Genomic DNA, 25,202 nt, shown 5'->3' on the forward strand with positions numbered 1-25,202 from the left:
CGGGTAGAGAAGCTCCCATTGAAATCCAGCATGTTATGTTCAGCATCTTGTGCCACAAGGTGTTCTACTTTGCTCTTGGCCACAGTTTGGCAGTGACCATTCGGACATCCTCCACAAAACAGTGTTTACCCTCTCCGTCCTATCACCTCTCTCTATTCTTGTCTCCTCATCCTCATTGTGTGCTGCTCTCTGCCAACGTACCCGCCCATGGTGTTTTCCTTGCTTTCTCCTCTCCTTTTTTGCTCCCCTCTCCCCACCTCAATGTTCCACAACCACCCGATGTTGTACCTGTTGGATATCTAGTACCCACAAGCCCTGCCAGACAGCACACTTCTCTGCCCCCACCTGCACCCTGCTATCCCTTCCTCTTCCCCACCCCCTCCAGATTGCTGTTTCTGTTCCACATGACAGTTGCAGTCTGGTCCTAGCTGCCTGAGATGGCAGTCATTTGTGCATGAATGTGTGAGAGATGTGCTTGCTTGTGTGAATGAATATATATAAATGTGAATATGTGTGTGTGTGTGTGTGTGTGTGTGTGTGTGTGTGTGTGTGTGTGTGTCCTTTTCTGAATAAGGCTTTGGCCAAAAGCTAATGTGTAAGTGTCTTTTAGTTTGCCTGTTTGCAGTTCGTGTCATTTGCATGGTGAGTAGCAATTTATCATTTCCTAGTAATTCAAATAAGTTAGTTTATTCTCTAGAGTTTTTATGATTCTGTAAAATAGCAATGGAAATTATTCAAAATTGCACAATAATAGGACAAAATATTATGCTCATGTTCACAGCATCTGGAGACGATATTCTACCAAAATAAAAATACAAAGGAAGGAAATGTTAAGGCAGTGCACATAGTCATGTTAAAAATGTCATGTATGCTGTGGCAATCACAACCTGTAGATTATTTCATCAAAATGATTACACTTAAATTACCACTAAAGTGTACATATAATTACAGCCACCTAAATAAGCCCATCAAGAGTACAAGGGCATTTCAATGAACTTTTCCTTTTCTTCTGTACTGCAAGTGGATAAGTACCTCTTGTAAATACACAGTACATAAGAATTAGGTGCATGAATGTCTTTGACAAAAAATCCTTTAAGTATGTTTACATGAGCCATAAAAATTGCATGTTGCCGACATATATCCTGACAATGTCGCCCAGCAAAATTTTTGCCATATGACTCACGCCATTTATGGCAATAAATTCTCAAGCCATAAGTGTTCACATTGGGCCACATCACTGCCACAAAATGGATAGACATGAACTGATACAGGGCTTCTGCTGTTCTTCCATACCATAAGGAATAAAGTTAGAATGAACATGATAAATCGGGATTTGTGCATGCATTGATCTTTAAGCAAGCAGAATGGTTCACAATATTTAACTCGTGAACTGATGCCGCATACAAACCTTTTCCAGAATTTTACCACAATATCAAAACACAGTTTTGAATATCTTACACAAGAAATTGATCTGAGAACTGCTAAAACAGATACGAGAGAGTGTATTCCAGTTACAATCCCACTGACACTCATCCTTTGGTGGCAGCTATTGGTGATACATAGAGAAGCTTAAAGTACATCTTTCAAGTGCATTACTCATCAATAAGCCTCTTGGTACCAGAATTATGCAATGCTTTGGTACAAGGTCTTGATAATTTCATTACGGTAAGTTTGAAATAAGAACAGAGCTTTTTCTTAATGTTTTATTTGTCTCACCAGCCACTAACACTGTTTACACTATCAATTCCTGCTTCAAGCAGGTTTTGAGATAGTACAAAAATTACGGCATCAAATGTAAACCATGTAGATGAGGAGCCACCTGTACTTAGACTGTTCTTATGCAACTTTTTGCCTCACATTTGGTATACGTTAGAAAACTTTGGAATTTTTTATGTGCTTCATCAAGCATGATTCAGAGCTCATCATCAACAGCTTGCTAGCTGTCCTTTTTCAGACTGCAATTTTCATATACATTACTTTCAATGCCCCTGGCTCTAGTCTTATGCAAATCAAATTTATGAAATTCATAGTTTTCTCACTTCTCCACTTCTCTGTTGCTGTACAGAACAAACTCACAACAACAAACAACCAATAAAACAGGTCACATAATTTTGAGTAACCTCCCCTCCCTTGCTTCTAATATATTTCTCATTTCCCTCAATCTTGCCTTCCACTACTAGTGAAGGAATGTTCCATTCTTAAGGAACAAACATTTCCTCCTACATCCAGTTTCTATAGGTCCTCTCGCAGTTGTATCACTTTATTAACTAATAAAAAATGAATAAGTTTAAGAAGAAAAGAAAACTAGCACCTCATAACAAGTTACTGAAACTAAGTTAATGAAAGTAAGCATCACACATCATACAATTTGTGAAGTTACCTCTCAATGGTGTTAACACCATAACCATGTAAGCAATGAACTTCTACACCTGGAGCTTGAAATTCCAAGCTGTATTTTTCTACATCCTTACGCATTTCCCAAGCAACAGGATAACTGATGTCCCTGTAAAATGAGATATTTAGACCATTATACCATGTGAAACAAATGGAACTAAATCATTTTCTTCATGCTATTTTTAAATAACTTACTTGAAAAAGGCTTTATAGTCTTCAACTGTGTAATTTTTCTTGTCTGTCTGTACTAAGATTTCATTAGGATGCCAAAAGAGTGTAGAAGGCAACAACCATGCCAGGCTTGGAGAGGTTATTTGTTCTTCTTTCAGCACACTTTCACGCAACACATACGATCCTAAGTCGTCACCTGGAAAAAATATCAGAAAGAAGCATGTGTCAAAAGATGGATACCTATAAATTATTTTTCAAGGGTACATGTCTGTTATCTGATAATGAGTGAACTATACAGTACGAGTTCACATCTAACAACAAAAGAGGAAGGAACCAATTATTTTCTTGACATGGAAGAATACTAGTATTTAAATGAAACAAGTTAGGTGAACTGCACAAATCTACATCCTTCTCCTTGATATTTTTTTACACACATAGTAATTTGCTTGATAGCTATCTTTGAATTTTGTGTTTCCTTGATGTGATATTTTTCTAAGTCAATAAAGAAACAGCCTCTAAGTGCTGCAGACAGTACACAGAACAGTATTTAATAAGAGTAAGAGTAGTAGTAGTAGTAGTAGTAGTAGTAACAATAACAACAACAACAACAATAAAGAAACATGAAAATGAAGAGTTACATATGAGGAGAGTAACAGAAGTATGAGGTTGGATGCACTATCAAAATATTACCATCTTGTAAGGCTTCTTTTACCAAACATTGTTGACATCTTCCACACGCATATTTTATTCTCTCCAAGCATAAGTTGTGGATCAATCAAAGCAGCAAAAAATAAAAACACCTTGCTCACAACTAAACTACTGCATTGATACATCTGTCTTACAACAGATGGTGATTGGTAATTTCATTAGTTTTTGATATCATCCACCTTTCCAATTCTCCTCCTCCTCCTCCTCCTCCTCCTCCTCCTCCTCCTGTCTCCCTTTCCTGCAATCTTTCTTTCAATAACTTTTCATTGCAGGCAATATCCTTGTTAATTTCTATCATTCTTTATTCTATCATCCTAAAACATCCAGTAATGACATCTCATGCCCCTTCTTTTCTGGACGCAAAATGATACTGCCCCATGTTTTCATGAATTTTTCTTTCTAATCTTTTGAGTAATGCTACACATGGTCTTGGTAATGTGGCATATGAAATTAACAATACTGAAATCCTTGCATTATGTGATGGTTTATACCTTGATATAGGGACTAGAATAGTTTTAACCAAATCCTCTGACCACATACCCTCATCACATATCTTAATAAGGTTAGTCACTATGGATATTGCTCCATTTCGCAAGGCCTTTAGATGTTTTTTTTTTTTATCTCACCTCATTGATTTCCTCTTTCTGAGATCCTTAATAGCCTTCTCCACTTCACACCTCAATGTATTTGGTCCATGTTCCATTTCATCACATTTCAATCTTAGTTGTGTTTATCTCCTTGTGCTTCAATTTTTCAACATAATCCTTCCATAACTGTTTATTCTCTTCTATGCATGCTGTCATCTTTCCATCTCTTTCAAGCATGCATTTGCTGACTTATCTTGGTTCTCTGTTTGTTAGATACTTAGCTGTTATGTATGGTAATGTTTCTCCTCATGCTGATGTTTCATCCATTTGTCTCTAGATTGATCTGTTAACCTTTCCAGTTCTTTTGTACTTTGCTGCTTATGCCTAAGACAGTGGACAAGTCAATTTACATGCATACAAGTGAAAGTATTCAGTTTTTACATGTTCCCTCCTTTTACAAAATTGTTGTTCTTCCATTTCCTGCATTCATCCACTTCATGTAACATATTTGATGTAATCAGTTATTTTCCTTCTTTACTTCTTCAATATCTTCTTCTCAGTCTTTCAGAACTGTATTTCAATTCTCTAGCAGGCTGGCACTTTCTGATAAATTTTTCATTTTTTCTTCAAGGGGCTGAGAGTAGACCTGAGGTGTAGCAATCTTCATCACCAGTAGACAATCTGAGAGAAGCTTTCTTGGCACATCCAATAAGTCATTGCCCTAGAGAGTGCTTCCAAACACACTGAGATTAACATATGTTACAAGTAAATCAGCCAGCTCTTCAGACAAAGCAGAGGGACTGTACTGAACAAAGATACATTTATTACATGCATTACAATGGATTATGAAAGACATTTCTAATAACACAACTGTTATGAAACTTTGCAAAGCCTTTTGTAATGGTGATCGTTAGCAAAAATATGGAATCTAAGCTTATTATTTAAAATAACTAGCAAAATGTGAAAAATTACCTAAAATGTGGAATTTATTATGTTCTATGATGTACAGCTTCCTGACATGTTAATATGTTTTGTGTAATCAATGAAGAACTTTGACAAAATATTTGATTATTCAATAACTGAGTAAACAACAGTTTGAAGAAAAGCCTAAAATTTATGTAACAGTTTCAGTTTTAGACTGCTACTATTAGTTTGTCTGACATTATTTTAATTTTTGTTGTGATATTTACATGAACAAAGGAGTGAATGCGACATGTATGTGGAGTATGAATAATTGAAATTGCTAAGACTGAAGTGTGCCCCTTGATGTGAGGTGTGAGGAAAAGTAAAAACTGCAAAGCAGCCAGTTTCTGGTACTTTAGAAATATTCTGCTTTCTTTAGTCTTTTACATGATTAACCCAATGAAACCATATTTAAATAAGCTACTGGTTGTTGTCAAATCAGAGCCAATCAATATCAACTAGAGTTATTGTTATACACATCGGTTGTCAGACTGTTAGTTACAGTAGACCTCAAAATGGACTTCTGAATGTAGAGCATCATCATACTTTTTACACTGCAACGTACTTTCACTTCCTTTTCCTCAACGATTACAGTTCATCAGTTGATGCAATTGTTTCAAAGATGGAGTTAATTTGTTTTCTTTCAATTTTTGGGAATTTATTATTTTGTAATTTCATATATATTGATTTCAGAAGTGGGACTGGTCCAAAGAGGAAGAGTACTGGGTTATGTAAATGTAAATATGAATAGTACTGTGATATTTGGCCAATCAAAGGAGAGAGCCTTCACAAGCTCTAGTACCAGGAAAGAAATTTTCTGCATGAAGGAGATGAGTCCATGGCCAGCTCTTGTGATGAGGCATCATATAATCCACAGCTCTAGGCATTTTCCTTAATTCTGAGTGACAACGGTTTTCCGAAGAATTTGATTAATCAGTAAAAGTTTACGATCAGTCATTCATGATGTCTACGGAAATTTTGGACTTTTTAGTGAGAATCAAGTCTTTCTTCTGTGTGGTATACTGTGCTGTCATAACCAACAATTTGGTTTGAGTCCAGGCAGTGAGTACATGTAACAGCAAAACTCACAACATCTGAAGAAGACAGTTGGATCACTCATCAAAATGTTGTGCATAAAATGGAAACAACAGCCGAGCAAAGCATCCAAAAGCACACCATTAATCAATCATGCTGAGAAGGCCTAAAAGATCACATATTAATAGTCATCATCTAATCAAACAATGGAAAATCCAGGGTGGAATGCAACAATATCAGAGGAGGAAAGTTGCTACTCACCATATAGCGGAGATGCTGAGTCGTGATGGGCACAACAAAAAGATACACACAATTATAGCTTTTGGCCAGTAAGGCCTTTGTCAGCAGTATATATATATATATATATATATATATATATATATATATATATATATATATATATATATATATATATATATAAAAATAACAAATTCCCAAAAATTGAAAGAAAACAAATTAACTCCATCTTTGAAACAATTGCATCAACTGATGAACTGTAATCGTTGAGGAAAAGGAAGTGAAAGTACGTTGCAGTGTAAAAAGTATGATGATGCTCTACATTCAGAAGTCCATTTTGAGGTCTACTGTAACTAACAGTCTGACAACCGATGTGTATAACACACAGAGTCATGCAAACGCAACTTGCACACACGTCTGCAGTCTCAGAGAACTGAAACCACACTGCGAGCAGCAGCACCAGTTAATGATGGGAGTGGTGACTGGGTGGGGGTGGGGATGAGGCTGGGGCGGGGAGGGGGAGGGATAGTATGGTGGGAGTGGCGGACAGTGAAGCATTGCAGTTTAGACGGAGGGCAGGAGAGAAGGTGCGGAGGGGGGAGGGAGTAAGTAGCGGAAAGGAGAGAAATAAAAAGAAATTAAAGGACTGGGTGTGGCAATGAAAAGATGGCTGTGTAGTGCTGGAATTGGAACAGGGAGGGGGCTGGATGGGTGAGGACAGTGACTAACAAAGGTTGAAGCCAGGAGGGTTACGGGAACGTAGGATGTATTGCAGGGAAAGTTCCCACCAGCGCAATTCAGAAAACCTGGTGTTGGTGGGAAGGATCCATATGGCACAGGCTGTGAAGCAGTCATTGATATGAGGGATATCATGTTTGGCAGCGTGTTCAGCAACAGGGTGGTCAACTTTTTTTTTGGCCACAGTTTGTCGGTGGCCATTCATGTGGCCAGACAGCTTGTTGGTTGTCATGCCTACATAGAATGCAGCACAGTGGTTGCATCTTAGCTTGTAAATCACATGACTGGCTTCACAGGTAGCACTGCCTTTGATGCGATAGGTGATGTTAGTGACCGGACTGGAGTAGGTGTTGGTAGGAGGATGTATGGGGCAGGTCTTGCATCTAGGTCTATTACAGGGGTATGAGCCATGAGGTAAGGGATTGGGAGCAGGGGTTGTGTAAGGGTGGACAAGTGTATTGTGTAGGTTCGGTGGACGGCGGAATACCACAGTAGGAGGGGTGAGAAGGATAGTGGACAGGACATTTCTCATTTCAGGGCATGACGAGAGGTAATTGAAACACTGGGGGAGAATGTAATTCAGTTGCTCCAGTCCCGGGTGGTACAGAGTTACGAGGGGAATCCTCCTCTGTGGCCGGACTGTGGGACTTTGGGAGGTGGAGGGAGACTGGAAAGGTAAGGCACAGGAGATTTGTTTTTGTACAAGGATGGGAGGATAATTACGGTCAGTGAAGGCTTCAGTGAGACCCTCAGTATATTTTGAGAGGGACCGCTCGTCACTGCAGATGTGACGACCACGGGTGGCTAGGCTGTACGGAAGGGACTTCTTGGTACGGAATGGGTGGCAGCTGTCGAAGTGGAGGTATTGCCGGTGGTTAGTAGGTTTGATATGGACGGAGGTACTGAAATAGTCATCTCTGAGGTGGAGGTCAACATCTAGGAAGGTGGCTTGTTGGGTTGAGCAGGACCAGGTGAAGCAAATGGGGGAGAAGTAGCTGAGGTTCTGGAGGAATGTGAATAAGGTGTCCTTACCTTCAATCCAGATAGCAGAGATGTCATCACTGAATCTGAGCCAGGTGAGGGGTTTAGGAATCTAGGTTTTTAGGAAGGATTCCTCTAGATGGCCCATGAATAGGTTAGCATAGGATGGTGCCATTCGGGTGCCCATAGCCGTACTGCAGATTTGTTTGTAGGTAATGCCTTCAAAAGAGAAGTAAATGTGGGTGAGGATACAGTTGGTCATGGAGACCAGGAATGAGGTTGTTGGTTTGGAATCCATAGGCTGGAAAGGTAATGTTTGAGAGCAGTAAGGCCATGGACATTAGGAATGTTAGTGTATAGGGAGGTGGCATCAATAGTGATGAGCAGGGCACCGTGTGGTAAAAGGACAGGAACTGTGAAGAGTCAGTCGAGGTAATGGTAGGTATATTTTATATAGGAGGATAGGTTCCGGGTAATAGGTTGAAGGTGTTGGTCTACAAGAGCAGAGATTCTCTCAGTGGGGGCACAGTAAACAGCCACAATGGGGCGTTCTGGCTGGTTGGGTCTATGGACTTTAGAAGGTGGGAGTGCGGGAGTGGTAGGGGTAAGTAGAGAGATGGACTTGGGCAGAGGCTCTGGGATGGGCCTGAGGATTTGAGTAGTGTCTGGATATCATGCTGGATGACTGGAATGGGATCACTGTGGCATGGTTTGTACATGGAAGTATCTGAAAACTGACGGAGTCCTTCTGCCACGTAATCCTTGCGGTGCAAAACAACGGTAGTGGAGCCTTTGTCTGCAGGTAGGATTACAAGGACGGGATCAGTTTTTAGATGGTGGATTGCGGTTCTTTCTGCGGATGAAAGGTTAGTTTGCATGGTGAGGGATTTGGGCAATGATGGTGAGGCAAGGTTCGAGGTTAAGAAATTCTGGAAAGTTAACAGGGGGAGGTTTTGAGGCAGTGGGGTTGGATCACAGTTGGATGGAGGAGTGAACTGAATTAGGCAAAGTTCAATATTGGTCTTTGGTTGAGTCTGATTGGTGGCGAAAAAGTGTTTCTACTGTAGGGACCGAGAGAAGAAGAAAAGGCCTACATGGTTGAATTTGGGAATGGGGCAAATATCAGGCTTTTGGAAAGGACTGATGTTTCTGTGGGACTAAGGCTTCTGGAGGAAAGGTTCAAACTGTGTTGCAGGTCTGTTTAGGTTCTGGGTTTTGTGTGGGGGTGAGAGGGAGTTTTGGAGGGTGGGGTAAGTGTAGTAGGTCTGCAAGACAGGGTTTGTCAGCTATGACGGGGCGTGGGGGAGGTTTGGAGGTTGTTGTAGAAGTGGTGGACAGTGGTACTCTGAGGTGGGAGTAGGAAGTGAGCAGGATGGAGAGCTTTTTGAGGTGGTGTTGTGCATGGTGCTCAAGTTCCTGCAGAGCAAGAGTTTCAATGTGTGTTATGGGGGTTCCAGGAATTTGGGATTACATAGCAGGAGAATTTTGTGGATGGAGAGAAGGTAGTGTAAGGAGGACTGGGCTTGGTTGATATGGTTTTGCAGGACTATGTTGGTGAGGGCTAAGAACTGGCGGAAACTGAACAAGTGGAAATCATTGTGAAAGGAGGGGTGGCAACCAGAGATGAGTAATTTGGGATTTCATGAGTCAAGCAACAACGCAAGAACAGCATGTGGGACTGGGATCTGGCTAGGGATAAGGAAACTTTTCTGTATTGACGCAGATGGAAGGAGCAAGGATCCACGGTGGTGCAAAAAATGTGAAAAATTACGTAAGAAAACAGAACTACGTCTGAAAAATTATCCAAAAATACATCCATTGGGCTTAACTTACACATCATACAGATGGATCACAGTCAACAGTGTAACTTTCTTCCACTTCATGAGACACTAGGGGAAGGGTTGGAATACAATACAGGACTTTTATGCCATTGCATAAGTGTGCATTAGTGACGTCGCTGACAAAAAACAGATTTACTGGCCTAAAATATATTACAAGCTAAATAAATCCCAAATAAAAGCTGAAGTAGCTTACTAGATACCTGTGTGCACTTGACAGCCAGCAAAAAAACATATGAAGAATCAAACATTCCAAAACACATTAAAATCTCCCCCACCACAATATTTTACAAAATATCTGTTATACTTCTTTGATCGTTAGCTAAAACAGTTCCGAGGCGTGATGAGGCTTCTCTTGTTGTCAGCAGCTAATACATGATAATTCAGCTAAGCTGCTCGCCTCAGACATTTCCTTACCCATTTAAGTTATCTTAATTCTGGTGAAAAAATCGTCACTAAATGACATGTAGCTCCTTTCATAACTGCATTAATTGCAGAGATATCAATGTTAACTTTGTTTTTCAAATGGAATTATAGTAGTTTCTTCTACTAGTACTGCAGTTCTGAATGATACGAATTCAACAATATCTCACTCTTCAAAATCCAGTTAGCAGTTTCAGAGAAATTACAGTATTTAGAACTTGTGTTTTACCTGTTTTGAACATGAAACTGACAGCATTCTCAAGCTTAACTTTATGCTGTTACACAGAACTATTGTGTCAGACTGATGGGCACCCCAACTTGATACAACCAACAGTGTCTACTCAAAAAAATGGAATGCTGGAGAAACATTTAAATCAAAACTTACGTAAATCACATTTGGGTAATGTGGTATCTAAGGAGTATTCGCCAGTTGACTACAGTAACAGTGCTACACTTTTTCCTACCAATGCCTTGAAAGAAAGGTTCATGTCAAAAATTGAACGGATTTGTAGAACAGAGACAAAGTATAAAGACTGTTAAATAACAACAACAACAACAACAACAACAATAATAATTTCACATTGTGTGTGTAATGCCACGACGCACTCTCGCAATTCTGCAGTGTACCTTCAACAGCAATAAAATGGATGTCACAGAAGAATGAGGTCATAAACACAACTCAGTTTGTGTTTTCAAATGTATTCACAGTCCCTGGTGCAAGGACTTCTGGACACACTGAAGAGGTTCTGTCAATATCATTGCATATTTTACAACAACAAGATAATTTAAATCCTCTTGGGTCATTGGAGCTTTTGCACAGCTTTCATTTTTTAGTTTACCCCAGTGAAAAAAGCTTGTGGCATATAAGTCACTTGAATGTGCATGCCAACTGATAATGCCTTCACATCCTATTCACCAACCAGGAAAAGCAGAGCGAAAGCTTTCCTAGCCATAAGATAACAGTGAGCAAGATACCCAACATATTAGTACCACAAACATCTACATATTTCAAGCGGTACTTCCTCTAGGAGAGCAGAAGTGTCTCAGTAAGAAATTGTGGAAATATTTAACCCGTTATGATTTCTTCAATGAAGTTATGACCAATCACTTAGTCTCCAATAATCTTGCATCCAATGTTCAACCAGCCTCAGCCATACAGATTCTCAGTGTCCCAATAATGTATACTTCTCACACTCAGCTTTCCATGATCTACAAAGGTAGCTTCATCACTAAAGAGAATTCTTTGAAGAAAGAACCTATTGTCCTGACATCACATCATAACCAAGCAATGGAATCTCATGTGTGTTCGGCAGTCCTACTGGTTAATCTGCTGTCAAAATTACACATGCTATGGGTGGAACCAGTTGGCAGACAACACTCGGGTGACATATTCCAAAGGCACTCACAATTTCTCTGGGACTAACACGCAGGTTACGAACAACAGCTGCCAGAACATCTTTCATTCCCTTCGCTCGTTTAAGGCTTGCTCCTTATGACCTGCATTGTATTCTAGTGCCCTTCCAATGACAATTGTTGGGGCATTCACTGAATTGTCATTTTTGTTGGACACAATGTCTGAATACCTTGTTGCATACAACTCAGTTGTTCTCTTTGTATTCCTTCTGTATTCTCCATGATGAAGCAGCATATCTAGTTTCTCCTGATTTGTAAAAGACATTTACTTTTTCAAATTAAGCAGCAAGTGAACACAGGTAGAATGGAAGCTATAATTCTTCTGTGCTGCTCTATACCAGAATTGGAATGATGGAACACACTGTTTTCTCTTTATCCAATTTATCCTTACATGACTAAGGAATCATGGTCTTTCACATAAGGCAAATGTTTCATGTTCAAAGCAGATAAATCCTAAGCTCTAAATATTGTAATTACTTTGAAATTACTTACTAGATTTTGATGATTAAAATGCCATTGAATTCTTATCTTCCAGAACTGGCAGCAAAAATTACAATAGTTCCATTTGAACATGTGAAGCTGATACTGATACCTCTGTAATCAATAAAGCCATGAAAAGAGATTATTCAGCATTTAGTGAACACTTTCTCAGCATTCACCTGGGTGAAAAAAAAATGTTCTGGAAATATTTTAGGTGAAAATCTTACCTGAATTTCACTGTGTATAGCTGTTTAAAATTTTTGTAATGAAAAAGTATTCCACTATTTTGACATAATGCTTACATTCTCGTTAGAGTGTAAATGGGGGGACAGTGTATTCATTACATTTAGATTAGAGAGAGAGAGAGAGAGAGAGAGAGAGAGAGAGAGAGAGAGAGAGAGAGAGAGAGAGAGAGAGGGGGGGGGGGGGGGGCTGTGCCTCAAGATTAGAAGAATAATTTAAAAAGCAACGTATAATTTTTGTGCAGAAACTACTACAGAAGCAATGACTATTGCACAATACATGTAAACGAAAGCAGATGGCTGTAGACAGAGATATTAAATGAAATATATTTGGGTGTCAATGGGGCAATATGTGAAGTCTCCAATGCCTACAATGGCAGAACCTTACTGAAAGACCTCTCACAAACCCCAAAGAAATTCTGGTCACCTGTTAAGGCTGTTAATGGCCCTAAAGTTAAGTGTCCAGACACTTGTGGATGACAGAAGCAAACACTGATGCTAACAAAGCAAAATCAAAGATGTTGAGCTAAATTTTCATTTACAGGAAGAGCCAGGGGTACTACAACAGTTAAATACACCACTGTGAAGATGAGTGATATGCTTGTAATTAGTAACACTGACACTGAAAATAGTTGATATTGCTAAGACTGAAATAAGGCCCAAGGGCTCGATGGAATCCTTGTCAGATTCTATATGTAATCTGTAGCCAAGTTGGCCCCTATTAATCATAATACATCCCTCCAACAAAAATCTGTGGTCATTACTTAAAAGGAAGCAAAGGCCATATTAACATACAAGAAGAGTATCAAAAGTTATTCACAAAACTATTATCTAATATCACTGCATCTATCTATTGCCAGATCATACAACATATTCTGAGCTCAAACATAATGAGATATCTCAAACATGATGAACTCCTTTGTTCCAACCAACATGTTTTCTGTAAACATTGTTCACGGAAAATGTGACCCACACTATTCTCCCAGGACATGCTGAAAGTCATGAATCAAATCAATCATGTGGATGTAGAATTTCTTGACTTCCAAAAATCATTTCTTATGTCATCCTTGCTCTACCATGCTTTCAATTCATCTGATATGTGGTCCCAAATTTTGATATAAAGTTTGTCACTAATCTTATTTCTGCTATTCCTCAAAATTTCATCACTCTTTGGTTTACCCTTGATACATGTTCTGCGCTCAGCAGCTCATATATATAATTAATAGGACCTATAATTCTTCCTCATTTCCACTGAGGATGACTGTCAGTCACCAGCAAATATTACCTTTGATATCCTTTAATGCTGAATTTCAATTCCAGCTCTGAACCTTTGTTTAATTACTTTATCAGTAGACAGAATGAAATACAGAAGAGGAAAACTGTATGCCTATCTTTCTCCCTTTTTAATCCATGCATTTCTCTCTTGGCCTTTCATTCCTCTATCTTCTTACAAATTTCATGTATTACTTGTCTTTCCCTATTGCATTTCCCAAAGATTTCAAACATCCTACACCACATTAGATTGTCAAACACTTTTTGGAGATCAACAAATCCAATGACATTCTCTTGATTTGTCTTTCTTGGGTCTTGCTCCCATTTGCAAGTGAACATCAGAATTGCTTCTCTGGTGCCTTTACCTTTTCAGAAGTCAAGCTGATTGTCATTTAACAGTTTCTCAATTCCCTCCTTTTGTATGTTAGTCTGGTCTACTACTGTATTTGGATGCATGAGCTGTGAGATAATTGAAAAATAGTTCTCGCATTTATCCAAGAATCATTTCCACTCCACTGTCTGGCTGATACAGCAATTGTTACAAATTATTTTTAAAAAAAACAGTCTTGGTTGTAAAATTATTATTTAATAAACCATTTAACCCTTTTGGGCACCATCAGATTACACAGTATTCTGCAAATAAGATTTCATCAAAAAAAATGCAAGTAACTACAGGTGTAGAAGTGCAAAAATAGGATGATGCTTACAAATCTGTACAAATGTGGCATACACGTTTCTAAAAACAGAGGAAACTACTACAGTTTATGCGGATGCCACATTGTTCTGATTTGTAAGCATGGTCGTGTTTCTGCATCTGTGGATGCTGGCATATGTAATGTCCATGCCCTGTCTCACATGATTTTTGATGAATGCTTATTTGCAGAATACCACATAACCTAATGATACCCCAAAAGGATGAAACACATCATTAATTAATTGTTATTTTGCACCCAAGACTGTTTTTAATCAGATTTATCTGGTGCTGTTCACTTATATAGTCTGATGGTATGTTTCCATTCTCTTTAAAATGCTGGATTCTGTATGCCTTGTAATCCAGCTCATCAAAGGATTTATACTGAAAGTTAACAAAATTGTCATTCTCTTTTGTGTGTGCCTGTCAAAGAGCCAACGCTTCTTCTATTCAGTGAGTGGTCTGTTTTACTCAAATTATTCACCAAATAAGTATATTGTCCTTGCCCAAAATCCCTCTTACTGATTCCTTGTACAATGTAGCTATGTGAAATGTTTAATGAAATTCATGAATTCTTTCAAGATATTTTCTTGCTTTTTCTAATGAGATGTCACATTTTAGTTATCACTGGATTAATGAGCAAGGCCATTCTGCCATTTAGTTAAACCAGTAACATAAAATCCCAAGTTATCTCATTTTTATTATTTTGCCAAACTTCATATCACAAGCATAGCCGGGGGGGGGGGGGAGGGGGGGGGGACCCTTCTTACATTCGTTTCAGTGCTGACAGTTACATATTCAGCCATTGGAGTGCATACAGTCCTACATTTCTAGCCTGGTAGTCATTTTTTGGTTGAGGTGGTTGCCACCAGACTGTCTTTACTGTGTGCAGCTTGGGATACTCTACAACAAAACAGAGACTTTCAGCCTCTGTCATCTATTGTTGCCTAGTGCTTCCAAAAATGGATGGCTATAGAGATCCTGAGTCTGACACAGAATTAGTGGCTCAGAAAGTTAAGAAAAATGTGGTATTACTTCACCAGAGACCGATAGTAACGACAGTTTGTCAGATGCCAGACAAGTGCTTGCTCACAGTATGTGATAAATTCATTTAATGTGGTCCAGCCAGCTCCTCCAAGATTTCTGTTCACAGAAAACCATTGTGAAATACATGGTTCAACTTCATACCTACACAGAAACTAAAAAATGATTAAGTTTCAGAATACTTTAGTCAAAGGGCAGTGCTCAAGTATACTTAGGACTTTAGTACAGGTGATCTTCAAAAAATTTTAACTCATTCCTTTGAGCTTCAGAAGCTTTCTTTCTATACCCGTCTGTAGTGTCTGCCACTAAAGAAAATTTTTCATTAATAACAAACACTATTTTTTGAAACATACATAACTAGTAAAAAGTCAGTATGTTAATGGGTTAATAGGCTAAATTTAAAATACTGTAGAATCAGCCTCTCCACCCACACTAATTGCTGAATGGCTTTCTTCAATCCACCAAAAATAGGCTGTCTCTTGACATTACAAAACTTGGTCGGAAGGCATCAGTGGCACTGTGAACAACACTGTCAATATGATACAACTATATAATTGACACATCAGGCCTTCTAAGCATCCATAATTGAAGCTTCTGTTTGATCACTGAAGTCATCTACTCTACAGAGTGATTACTAGAATGCAAATCTGTTGGTCCTGCCTACTGACCAGCACCTGCGCAAGTCAGAGAACAGAAAGGGAACCTAACAGCAGACAAGAAGCTGTTCCTGTACAAAAAGTCCCCTAAATTAATGAGCTTTTCAAACACATCATTCCTGGGACAGATTGTAGCACAGTCCTATAGCACTACCGTATTTACTCGAACCTAAGCCGTACTCTAATCTAAGCCGCACCTTAAAAATGAGACTCGAAATCAAGGAAAACAAATTTTCCCAAATCTAAGCCGCACCTGAAATTTGAGACTCGAAATTCAAGGGGAGAGAAAAGTATTAGACCGCCCCTCCAAATCGAAACAAAGTTGGTCCATTGTAACATGAAACACAATTGAGGTCGAATGGATGAAGATACAGCTACAGTAGTTCGGTTCGAGTCATAAGCTTAACAGTTAAGCTTTGCCAAGTACCCATTGCTATGTGTCAGCCACTCTGTCGGTATTTATATGGGTACCCTTCCTTTTTCACGTGCTTTGTCTGGTTTGAATCGATTGCTTATTTTGCTTTGATCTGATAAGTGCCATTCTCTTTGTTATAGGTGTTTATGTCACTCTAAGCTGAAAATACATTATTGTACTGTTTCAAGCACTGTTTGTTGCATTCTGATAATGAGCGTTTACGAGCTGTTGCCGCTCGCAGTGTGACTTGCTTTTTGTGCATGCTACCGAGGCTTAGAATAAAAAAAAGAGAGAGAGAGAGAGAGAGAGAGAGAGAGAGAGAGAGAGAGAGAGAGAGAGAGAGAGAGCGAGAGAGAGGAATTGTCTCATTAGCGACACAATGGCAAGAGACTGCTATTAGTTGTTGTTACTTACACTGCTGCTTTCTTTGATAATGATCAAAAAGAACCAAATAATAGACTGTGTATGACAGAAGATGTTCTGAACGAGAGTTTAGCAAAAGTTTTTCTCCATTTGAAAATCTTTGCAGACACCTCTTTAGTACATTACATTCTGCACAGAAATCAGAGTCATCTTAGATTTAAAAATCTAGTCAGTTGCCATGCTTCATTTCTGACTGTATCACTATTTAGCATAAGAATAATACGAATATAAACATGACATGATATGTATATTCTTCCGCGTTTGCTGCTGTCTCACTCTAGCTTCATAGTTTATTAGGCAGACAGGATTTAAATGAGAGAGCAGCAAACACGAAAGAATACATGGCATAATGTTTACATTCTTCTACCTTTTCTATTAATTTATTTACTGACGCATAGATTTTGGCGCCAGTATTTATCTTTGTGCCTGCAAAGCATGCCTGTGTAGTGATACATATATTCGACGGCAGAAGTTAGTTGTGGCGGCACCTACCAACGTTTTTCAGAAATTCCGGTTACTTTGCACTTGATTCTAAGCCGCAGGCGGTTTTTTGGATTACAAAAACCGGAAAAAAAGTGCGGCTTAGATTCCAGTAAATATGGTAAGCTTTGCTACTAACAAGGGAACCTACCCATTGCATCCCCCCGGGATTTAGTTATAAGCTGGCACAGTGGATAGGCCTTGAAAAACTGAACACAGATCGATCGAGAAAACAGGAAGAAGTTGTGTGGAACTATGAAATAATAAGCAAAATATACAAACTGAGTAGTCCATGCGTAAGATATGCAACATCAAGGATAGTACGAGCTCAAGAGCACCGTGGTCCCGTAGTTAGCGTGAGCAGCTGTGGAATGAGAGGTCCTTGGTTCAAGTCTTCCCTCGAGTGAAAAGTTTACTCTCTTTATTTTCGCAAAGTTATGATCTGTCCGTTCGTTCATTGACGTCTCTGTTCACTGTAATAAGTTTAGTGTCTGTGTTTTGCGACCGCACTGCAAAACCGTGCGATTAGTAGACGAAAGGACGTGCCTCTCTAATGGGAACCGAAAACATTTCATCGCAAGGTCATAGGTCAACTGATTCCTCGACAGAAAAACACGTCTGATGTATTCTATACGACACTGGCAACGGCATGTGCGTCATATGACAGGAATATGTTGTCGACCCACCTAACTTGTACACTTCGCGAATGGGTAAAAAGATTCTTCTACCTTGCCCGATTTTGTCACATAAACTGCAACAAATGAATGAAACAGTTTCACAGGCGCACAGTTTTCCCTGTGCTCTGTCAAAACATATGTTTTTAATGTTTTCAAATTTTTCCGTTTAGGTGTAACGTCCCCATACTACGGCGCAGTTACTTCGGATCGGATGGACGGATAATAATGGTCTGAAAATAAAAAATTAAACTTTTCACTCGAGGGAAGACTTGAACCAAGGACCTCTCGCTCCGCAGCTGATCACGCTAACCACGGGACCACGGCGCTCCTTGGCTCACATTATCCTTGATGTTGCTTATCTTGCGCATGGACTACTCAGTTTTTATAATTTGCTTATTTTTTTCGTAGTTCCACACAACTTCTTCCTGTTTTCTCGATTGATCTGTGTTCAGTTTTTCAAGGCCTATCCACTGTGTTAACTTATAACTAAATCTGAGGGGGGTTCGATGGGGGTGTTCCCTTGTAAGAGAAAAGGCTGAGGAGCTCCTTATGATGACTTTTCGCAGCTTCCTTACAGATGGGACCAGTTGGTGAGGCAATGAGATCTTAACAGGTTCCAAAACGGCAACAATGGCTGTCTACTTCTCTATGTGAAGGCAATCAGGAAAAGCAAAGTGTCTGTTGCTGATCACAGTCACCACATCATCAGCATTTTCTTCAGTAAGATGATCGCTCTTGTTCTGTAGCACAAGTGTGTCATTAGCTTTGAAACAGGTTTATTGTAAGCAGATACATAACTAGCTTTTCTTTGGCAATAGATTCAATTTCCTCATAATCCATAGTATTATGTCAATGATCTCACTTTTTCTTATCCTTCACCTTAATCTTCAACCACTTTTACAGACCATCTCGTGCAAGAAACCCACCAACCAAACAACATTCAGACTGCTCTTAAGATCCTCAAAGAAAGATAAAGTCTATATCAAAAATTTTCAATAGAGGAGATCTACCATTTACAAAAAACAGTGATACAAGGAAAGAAAGTGTTGAATGGAAATGCAACACTGTGTAACACTAAATAATACGACGACACTTTCCCCACACAAAACACAGTTATCAAACAAACACTGTGGAGACACCACAAAGTTCTCATGAAACATTAAAAATTAGTGCCCCACTGAAAAGAAGCAAAACTGTGAACAAGTGAGCTGCAACAATAACATAGTGCCTCTCAGTCATTAAGAAGACTCAAGCGCTTGCTTAACTCTCATTCTGTGTAAAATATCCACAAACAGAAAAAAATAGTTGAGAGTGAAATTTATATGCAAAATCAGTGCACTCAGTAACAACAGAGAGAGAGAGAGAGAGAGAGAGAGAGAGAGAGAGAGAGAGAGAGAGAGAGAGAGATCCATCAGATATGCACAACACGATGGAAAAATGTACAGTAACACACACGACCACTACCCACAGAAAAAGTATTTCAAAAACACAAATTTTTGCATGACTACTTTGCAGATGACATGCTGTCAAAATGATAGAAAAGGCACCTTAAAAAATCCAATTTTCAGCATATATAGCGTAAATTTTGTGTCAGATTTACGATTTTTCTTATATTTGTGCAATCTGCTATGCATAAAATGTAACTGTATCCTCTAATATCCTTTTGTTCTACAAACTGCTCCTTTAGTCATACTCCACATCTTTCCTGAACTTGTTTCCCTTCCCCCGTGATTTCTATACATATCACTAATTCACTGCTAGACCCCACCCTTTCCACGGGCAACCCACACAAAATGAAGGCAACACCCCTTTGGGAGAGCGAGTAGCTCATTGCAAACAGTGATTGGCATGACAGCTGTGATGTTTTCATTCTGAATGAATGGACAGAGAAACTGTTCCAACTGACAACATGGAATATTTTGATATTGCATATTTCTCAACAATGAACATGTTAATTACACACTTCAGCATTCATTTACGTATGCATTACATTATTATCATTTTTCTCAAATATATTTTCAGTCTTTCAGCATTTTTCTTCATGACAATCAAAAGGACATATCAGAGTAAACTAAAGTTATAAATACCATCTACAATTCACGTACCGACCATATAAACTTTCAAGGCTTTGAGTGAGCCTCCCCAAGCCCCAGAAAGAGTAACCAAAGCACGAATATGTTTGTCTTTCCAACTCTGTGTTTGCATTTGCAGAAAGTGCAATGTCATCAATGCTCCCATGCTATGAGCCAAAAATATAACTTGTTTGTTTCCATTTAATCCATATGTCTCTTCAACCAGCTTTTTGAGATCTACAAAGTACTGTTGATTTTCGTCTGCAATAAAGAGAGAAAAAAGAACATTACTTTGCATTACATTGCAGAAAAATAAATAATGCTGATAAAATCACTTACTAGGAGCCTTTCTGAAATCATAAGGGGCACCTCTTATTGATATATTTCTTTCATATCCAAGGGGTACTAATGTGTTTGCAATGTCCTTAAAATAAGCTCCTTCAGATGCCATGCTTGGATCTATCCATTCCACAGTAGTTGAATTTCCAAATCCTGGAATTCGGATTTCTACACCATCAGAGTTTGAAGTTGTTCTTGTCTGATTGTTGTACACAAGTTTCATGTTATCTATCTGGAAGGTATTATCAAATAAATACATTTACAGCAAATCATACAAAATACCCTAAAACTATATTTCCATCTTTTTACTGGGTCAATGTTTACCATTACATTATGCAATAATTGTTACAACATAGTTAAATAAATAAAATTACTATTTCCCTCCTTCCTCAACACAATTATCTGCTTACCCAACAGTCTATAATTACAGGGACAAGCAGCTCCAAGTTCAACCACAAGCTGAAGAAATCATTTGTCGTCTTTTCACACAAATAGTGAACAACTGTAGGTTTGTGCAACTTAGCTTCCAGTTGACTTCCTCCATCCCCAGGAACTGCAAAGTTTTTCATGAAACAGTTAACAAAGTCAACATTTTTAAATAATTTACGGTAAACTACACACACATAAATATATGCAGATATGGGTCAGAAATGGACAACAACACAGTCATTTATGACACCATTAATGATTCGGTAATAAGTGGAAAGAAGACTATGCAATTACTTTTTAACAACTGAATCCTGCGTGTTATATTTTTGTCATTTCACAATACTTTCTTTGCATTCTGCTTTGCACAATTACGTGCAGCAACTACCCCACTGTATTTTCTGGCACACTGACAACTCAACATAAATGTTATATTTCATTTGGATACTTAAATAAGAGTGCCTTGTAGTACGATATACAGGACAATGGTGATTTTTTTCAAAACAACTGTTTTTCTCCTACTATACAAACACGTACATAATTAATCTATAAGTAATTTTCATAATTACTAGGGAGTAGATTAATAATAGTTATGATCTGGTGCTAATATTCTATGCAGAAGTAGCCTGCTGTGGTTTCATAGTTATATATAAAAATCATTCCACATTCCTGAAAGCTCTACTTTAGTGTTTTATACAAAACACAATGCGAATGTATGAAACATTAATGAACAGGCCATTAGTCTTTATCAGATGTTGAATGGTGGAACATTTTTGTTCCTTACTGCTTGCACAAATATCAATGGTGACTAATGTATAGTGTACTCTTGCTGTATAAGAAGCAAACAAAGCTTCCTTTGGGGTCTAAGAAGAAATTACTCCCACTTTAATAAGATGTATTAAATACTAACTATGAAGGTCATTTTAAACATTGCTGAGATTGTTTCCAGCTTCTGTATTCATCATGAGATACCACAAGCATACAGTAACATCAGAGTCTCGGACATGTTAACTAGGGAAAAATAGTTCAGTGCATTTCTAGACAATTATCATCGCCATTTACAACCAGTCAATGTTAGGTTATTCATATGAAAAACATGGGCCATAGTTCTATTACAAACTCCAATCCAAATGTCTCTCAGTTTTGAGTCAGTATAGCAGTATATGTCAGTCCATATGTTAGGGTGTTGTAATACATGTAGCAAAGTTCAGTGTTGGATGGCTGAAAGACTTTACTGCAAATATAACTGCATATTAGACTGTAAGATGTATCAGCAGGGACCAATAGGAGAAATTCATCAAACAAATCAAGAATAAATCATATTCTTTCAGCAGTACACATGATTTGTGCAGAAGTACCAATAATGTAAGCAGCAGCAGCATTGTCTTTACAAGCGCCCAAAAATTTTGGTTTTTAAATTTGATAAAAATTACACACATTTCTATTCAAATAAAGTGGCATTAAGTCTGTGTTATTGTACATTACATCCATGAAGAAAATGAATAAAATTCCAGCCTACTTTAAGGTAGAGCAGCTACGCTACAACAACTTCACTGTACGCAGAACATTCAACAATAACACCATACACTTAACAGTAACAGAAACAAAATTCTTAGTTGTTTTTGAAAACACAAGTTCAAAAATAAATTCTTACTGCTAATGAATTTTGTCCTTGGTACGTATACGGTAACACAAAAACGTTGTACGGCACAGGAAATTAATTCGTAACACTACATACCAAGAATTATAGGCAGTACAGACTCATTACTGATGCTGTGCGCTGTGGCCAACGTGACAGCGACGTAAAACAATAATGTGATGATCACTGTGTGTGTCATTCCCTAATGTTACTTCAATAGACAGTTAACAAGTTCGTAATGTAATAACGACGAATTTATGAATAGCGTGCATAAACGTAAACTACTAATATTTCACTCGTGCACAAAGCGGAAAATTAAATGCGACTAAACACGATTTACAATACACCACAAGGAGTACAAGTGCGAAAAACACTATGTTTGTAAATGCTGTCTGCTAGACTGATACTCAGCGACCAATCGAATCGACTGACTGAAGGGCAACAGCCAATAAGAAAAAGGTAAACAACTTGGCGTAAGCAAAATCAGCTGATTGTAGAACTGTCTTTGTTCTGTTGTATTTACGTTTGAAAGATCTTTGCCCTTCCTCTGTTCTTTACAAACACCGATAATGAGAAGGGCTGTTACGAAAACATGTCTCACAGTTCCGTTATCTTTTAGCTATCTCGTGCACTTTACATTGTGATAACTGTGCCAAGGACTGTGACGATGTTTAAAGGAATGTCATTAACATATTAAGAACACGTGATTGGCAGTGAAGTAGATGTGGTGCAGAGAAGTCAGGGGTGCAAGAACTTTTTCAAAACGAAGCAACTCGAGGGATTTCTCACTGCCTTTGTCATAAATTTTACGGACCATGTGTAACAATCGTTACAAAAATGTTCGGGCATATATTTTAGTTACGGATCCGAGCCGTTTCAGTACAAGGCTGCAGTTAAGTTACAAAACTAAGAACACTACCTTGTACGACAACGAACTGCAGTAGACAGTTTAATGTAGAGATGTAGATGTATCGTATTGCAGATTCTATGAGCACCTCTTGTGTAGGCCCTAAACTTAACACAAGCTCTTCATTTGTTACACTTTTATAAACGTTTTAAAAGTGCGAATATAATATTTGTACTGATAAAACAATAATGTTCAGTCGAACCGCATCCCAAAACCTGCGGTACTGATTCTTTTTCTTCAGAGGAAAACCAAGCACTGTTACAAACAGTACGATATACTTATAACGGATGTCGATGTGAGGTATGATTCTATTTCACAATACTATATTTCGGTCACTGTAAGAATCGCCTCGTTACACACCGAATAGGCACACTTGAAGAGGCATAGAAAGACATCTTACAAAGTTTCATGAATCAACTTTAAATTATGAATCCACCAGTATACTACAACTACCTATCGTTCTCATAGGGATCGTGAGGACAATAGTAGATTAATTGCAGCGCACGTACGCAGTGGCATTTTCAACAGCCTAATCTTTCCGCGCTCTATACGTGAATGGAACGGGAAGAAGTCCTGCTAAACTGTGCATTGTAAAGTGTCCTCTGTCATCCTTTTCACAGAAGTTTGGAGAGTATGGATGTAGATGTATCTTATTGCAGATTCTATGAGCACCTCCTATGCAGGCCCTATACTTAACACAAGCTCTTTCATCTGTTACGCTTTTCTAAACGTTGTAAAAGTGCAAATATAATATTTGTATTGATAAAAAAATAATGTTCGGTCGAACCGCATCCCAAAACCTGCGGTACTGATTCTTTTCCTTACAGAGGAAAACCAAGCACTGTTATAAACCACGCACTGTTAAATACCACGAAAATTGGCGACAGGAGATAGCAGCTAGAGTCAAAACCTGGTACTCCGCTGGAATAAACATTACGTTGGTAACTCACAGAAGAGGAACTACAATTTGAAATATTACGCAAAGGTGGTGCTGCCTATATTCTGGAGTTATTCCAAGAAACAAAACTTTTCTGCGGTTATTAGCGCTAGATACACTTTCGCCAGTTGTCACTGTAACTGAATATATGATATGTAGCATTTCTTTGTTTTAAGTGTTAGATGTGAAGTTGCAACACTATTATTTTTCCGTAAGAGATACGTACAAAAAGGTTAGTTTACTGCTGACCCCCGCGGAAGCGATATGTAGGGGGTTGTAGTATATTCGTAGATTCATCATTTGAAACTGATACTTGAAACATTGACTAGGTAGTTTTTGGAAATATGTGGTAAGTTCCTATAGGACCAAACTGCTGAGGTCGTCGGTCCCTAGGCTTACACACTACGTAATCTAACTTAAACTACTTATGCTAAGGACAACACACATACACCCATGCCCGAGGGAGCACTCGAAACTCCGTGGGGGGAAGCCGCGCGAACCGTGGCAAGACGCATAGACCACGCAGCTACCCCGCGCGACTTACTAGGTAGTAACTGTAATTGAGGGATTTGGCGCAAGAAGGAGGCAGCTCCACTTTTTGGCTCTATTGCGTTGAAGATTCTATCACATACAAAAAGAAAAGTCCCTTCCTTTGGTGCAAGAAAGAGGCAGCTCCACCCACTAGTTTCAGAGCATTCCAACAGTTGGAGCTGCCTGTACTCCGAGTTTGCATGATAACAGCTCTGAGAGCTGCCTCGTTCTTCCCCCAAACAATAGCAGGAAGGAGGTTGTGTTAAGTATCGTTCAGCAGACCGGTGTAAACATCGCGCGGGTCGTGTCACTTAAGTGGACCCGAGATTTATTCTCCACTTTGTTGACACGTTGAAGAAATTTTTTGTGAAGAACCCTTACGTATCATTATCGAACAAGAGGAAAATATTTAATCACTAAGTACAAAATATTCCTCTATGAACAGCCATACACTGGATTATTCAATGCAGTGCGACCGTAGGG

General features: G+C 38.7%; 1 protein-coding gene across 2 annotated transcripts in view; it reads right to left on the reverse strand.

Annotated features, from left to right (window-relative positions):
• LOC126458444 (phospholipase A2 group XV-like) overlaps window positions 1-22,957 on the reverse strand; it is a 104,416-nt gene extending 81,459 nt beyond the window's left edge. For both annotated transcript variants that reach the window (XM_050095507.1, XM_050095506.1), the window contains exons 1-6: window positions 22,444-22,957; window positions 20,690-20,832; window positions 20,280-20,511; window positions 19,974-20,201; window positions 2,590-2,761; window positions 2,381-2,503 (exon numbers count right to left, since the gene is read on the reverse strand). In XM_050095507.1, coding sequence (XP_049951464.1) covers window positions 2,381-2,503; window positions 2,590-2,761; window positions 19,974-20,201; window positions 20,280-20,511; window positions 20,690-20,832; window positions 22,444-22,543 — 998 coding nt within the window. In that variant the 5' untranslated portion in view covers window positions 22,544-22,957. The remainder of the gene's footprint in view (window positions 1-2,380; window positions 2,504-2,589; window positions 2,762-19,973; window positions 20,202-20,279; window positions 20,512-20,689; window positions 20,833-22,443) is intronic.
• Window positions 22,958-25,202: the final 2,245 nt, after the last annotated feature.

Source organism: Schistocerca serialis, chromosome 2 (assembly GCF_023864345.2).
Source record: "Schistocerca serialis cubense isolate TAMUIC-IGC-003099 chromosome 2, iqSchSeri2.2, whole genome shotgun sequence".
Classification (NCBI taxonomy): domain Eukaryota; kingdom Metazoa; phylum Arthropoda; class Insecta; order Orthoptera; family Acrididae; genus Schistocerca; species Schistocerca serialis.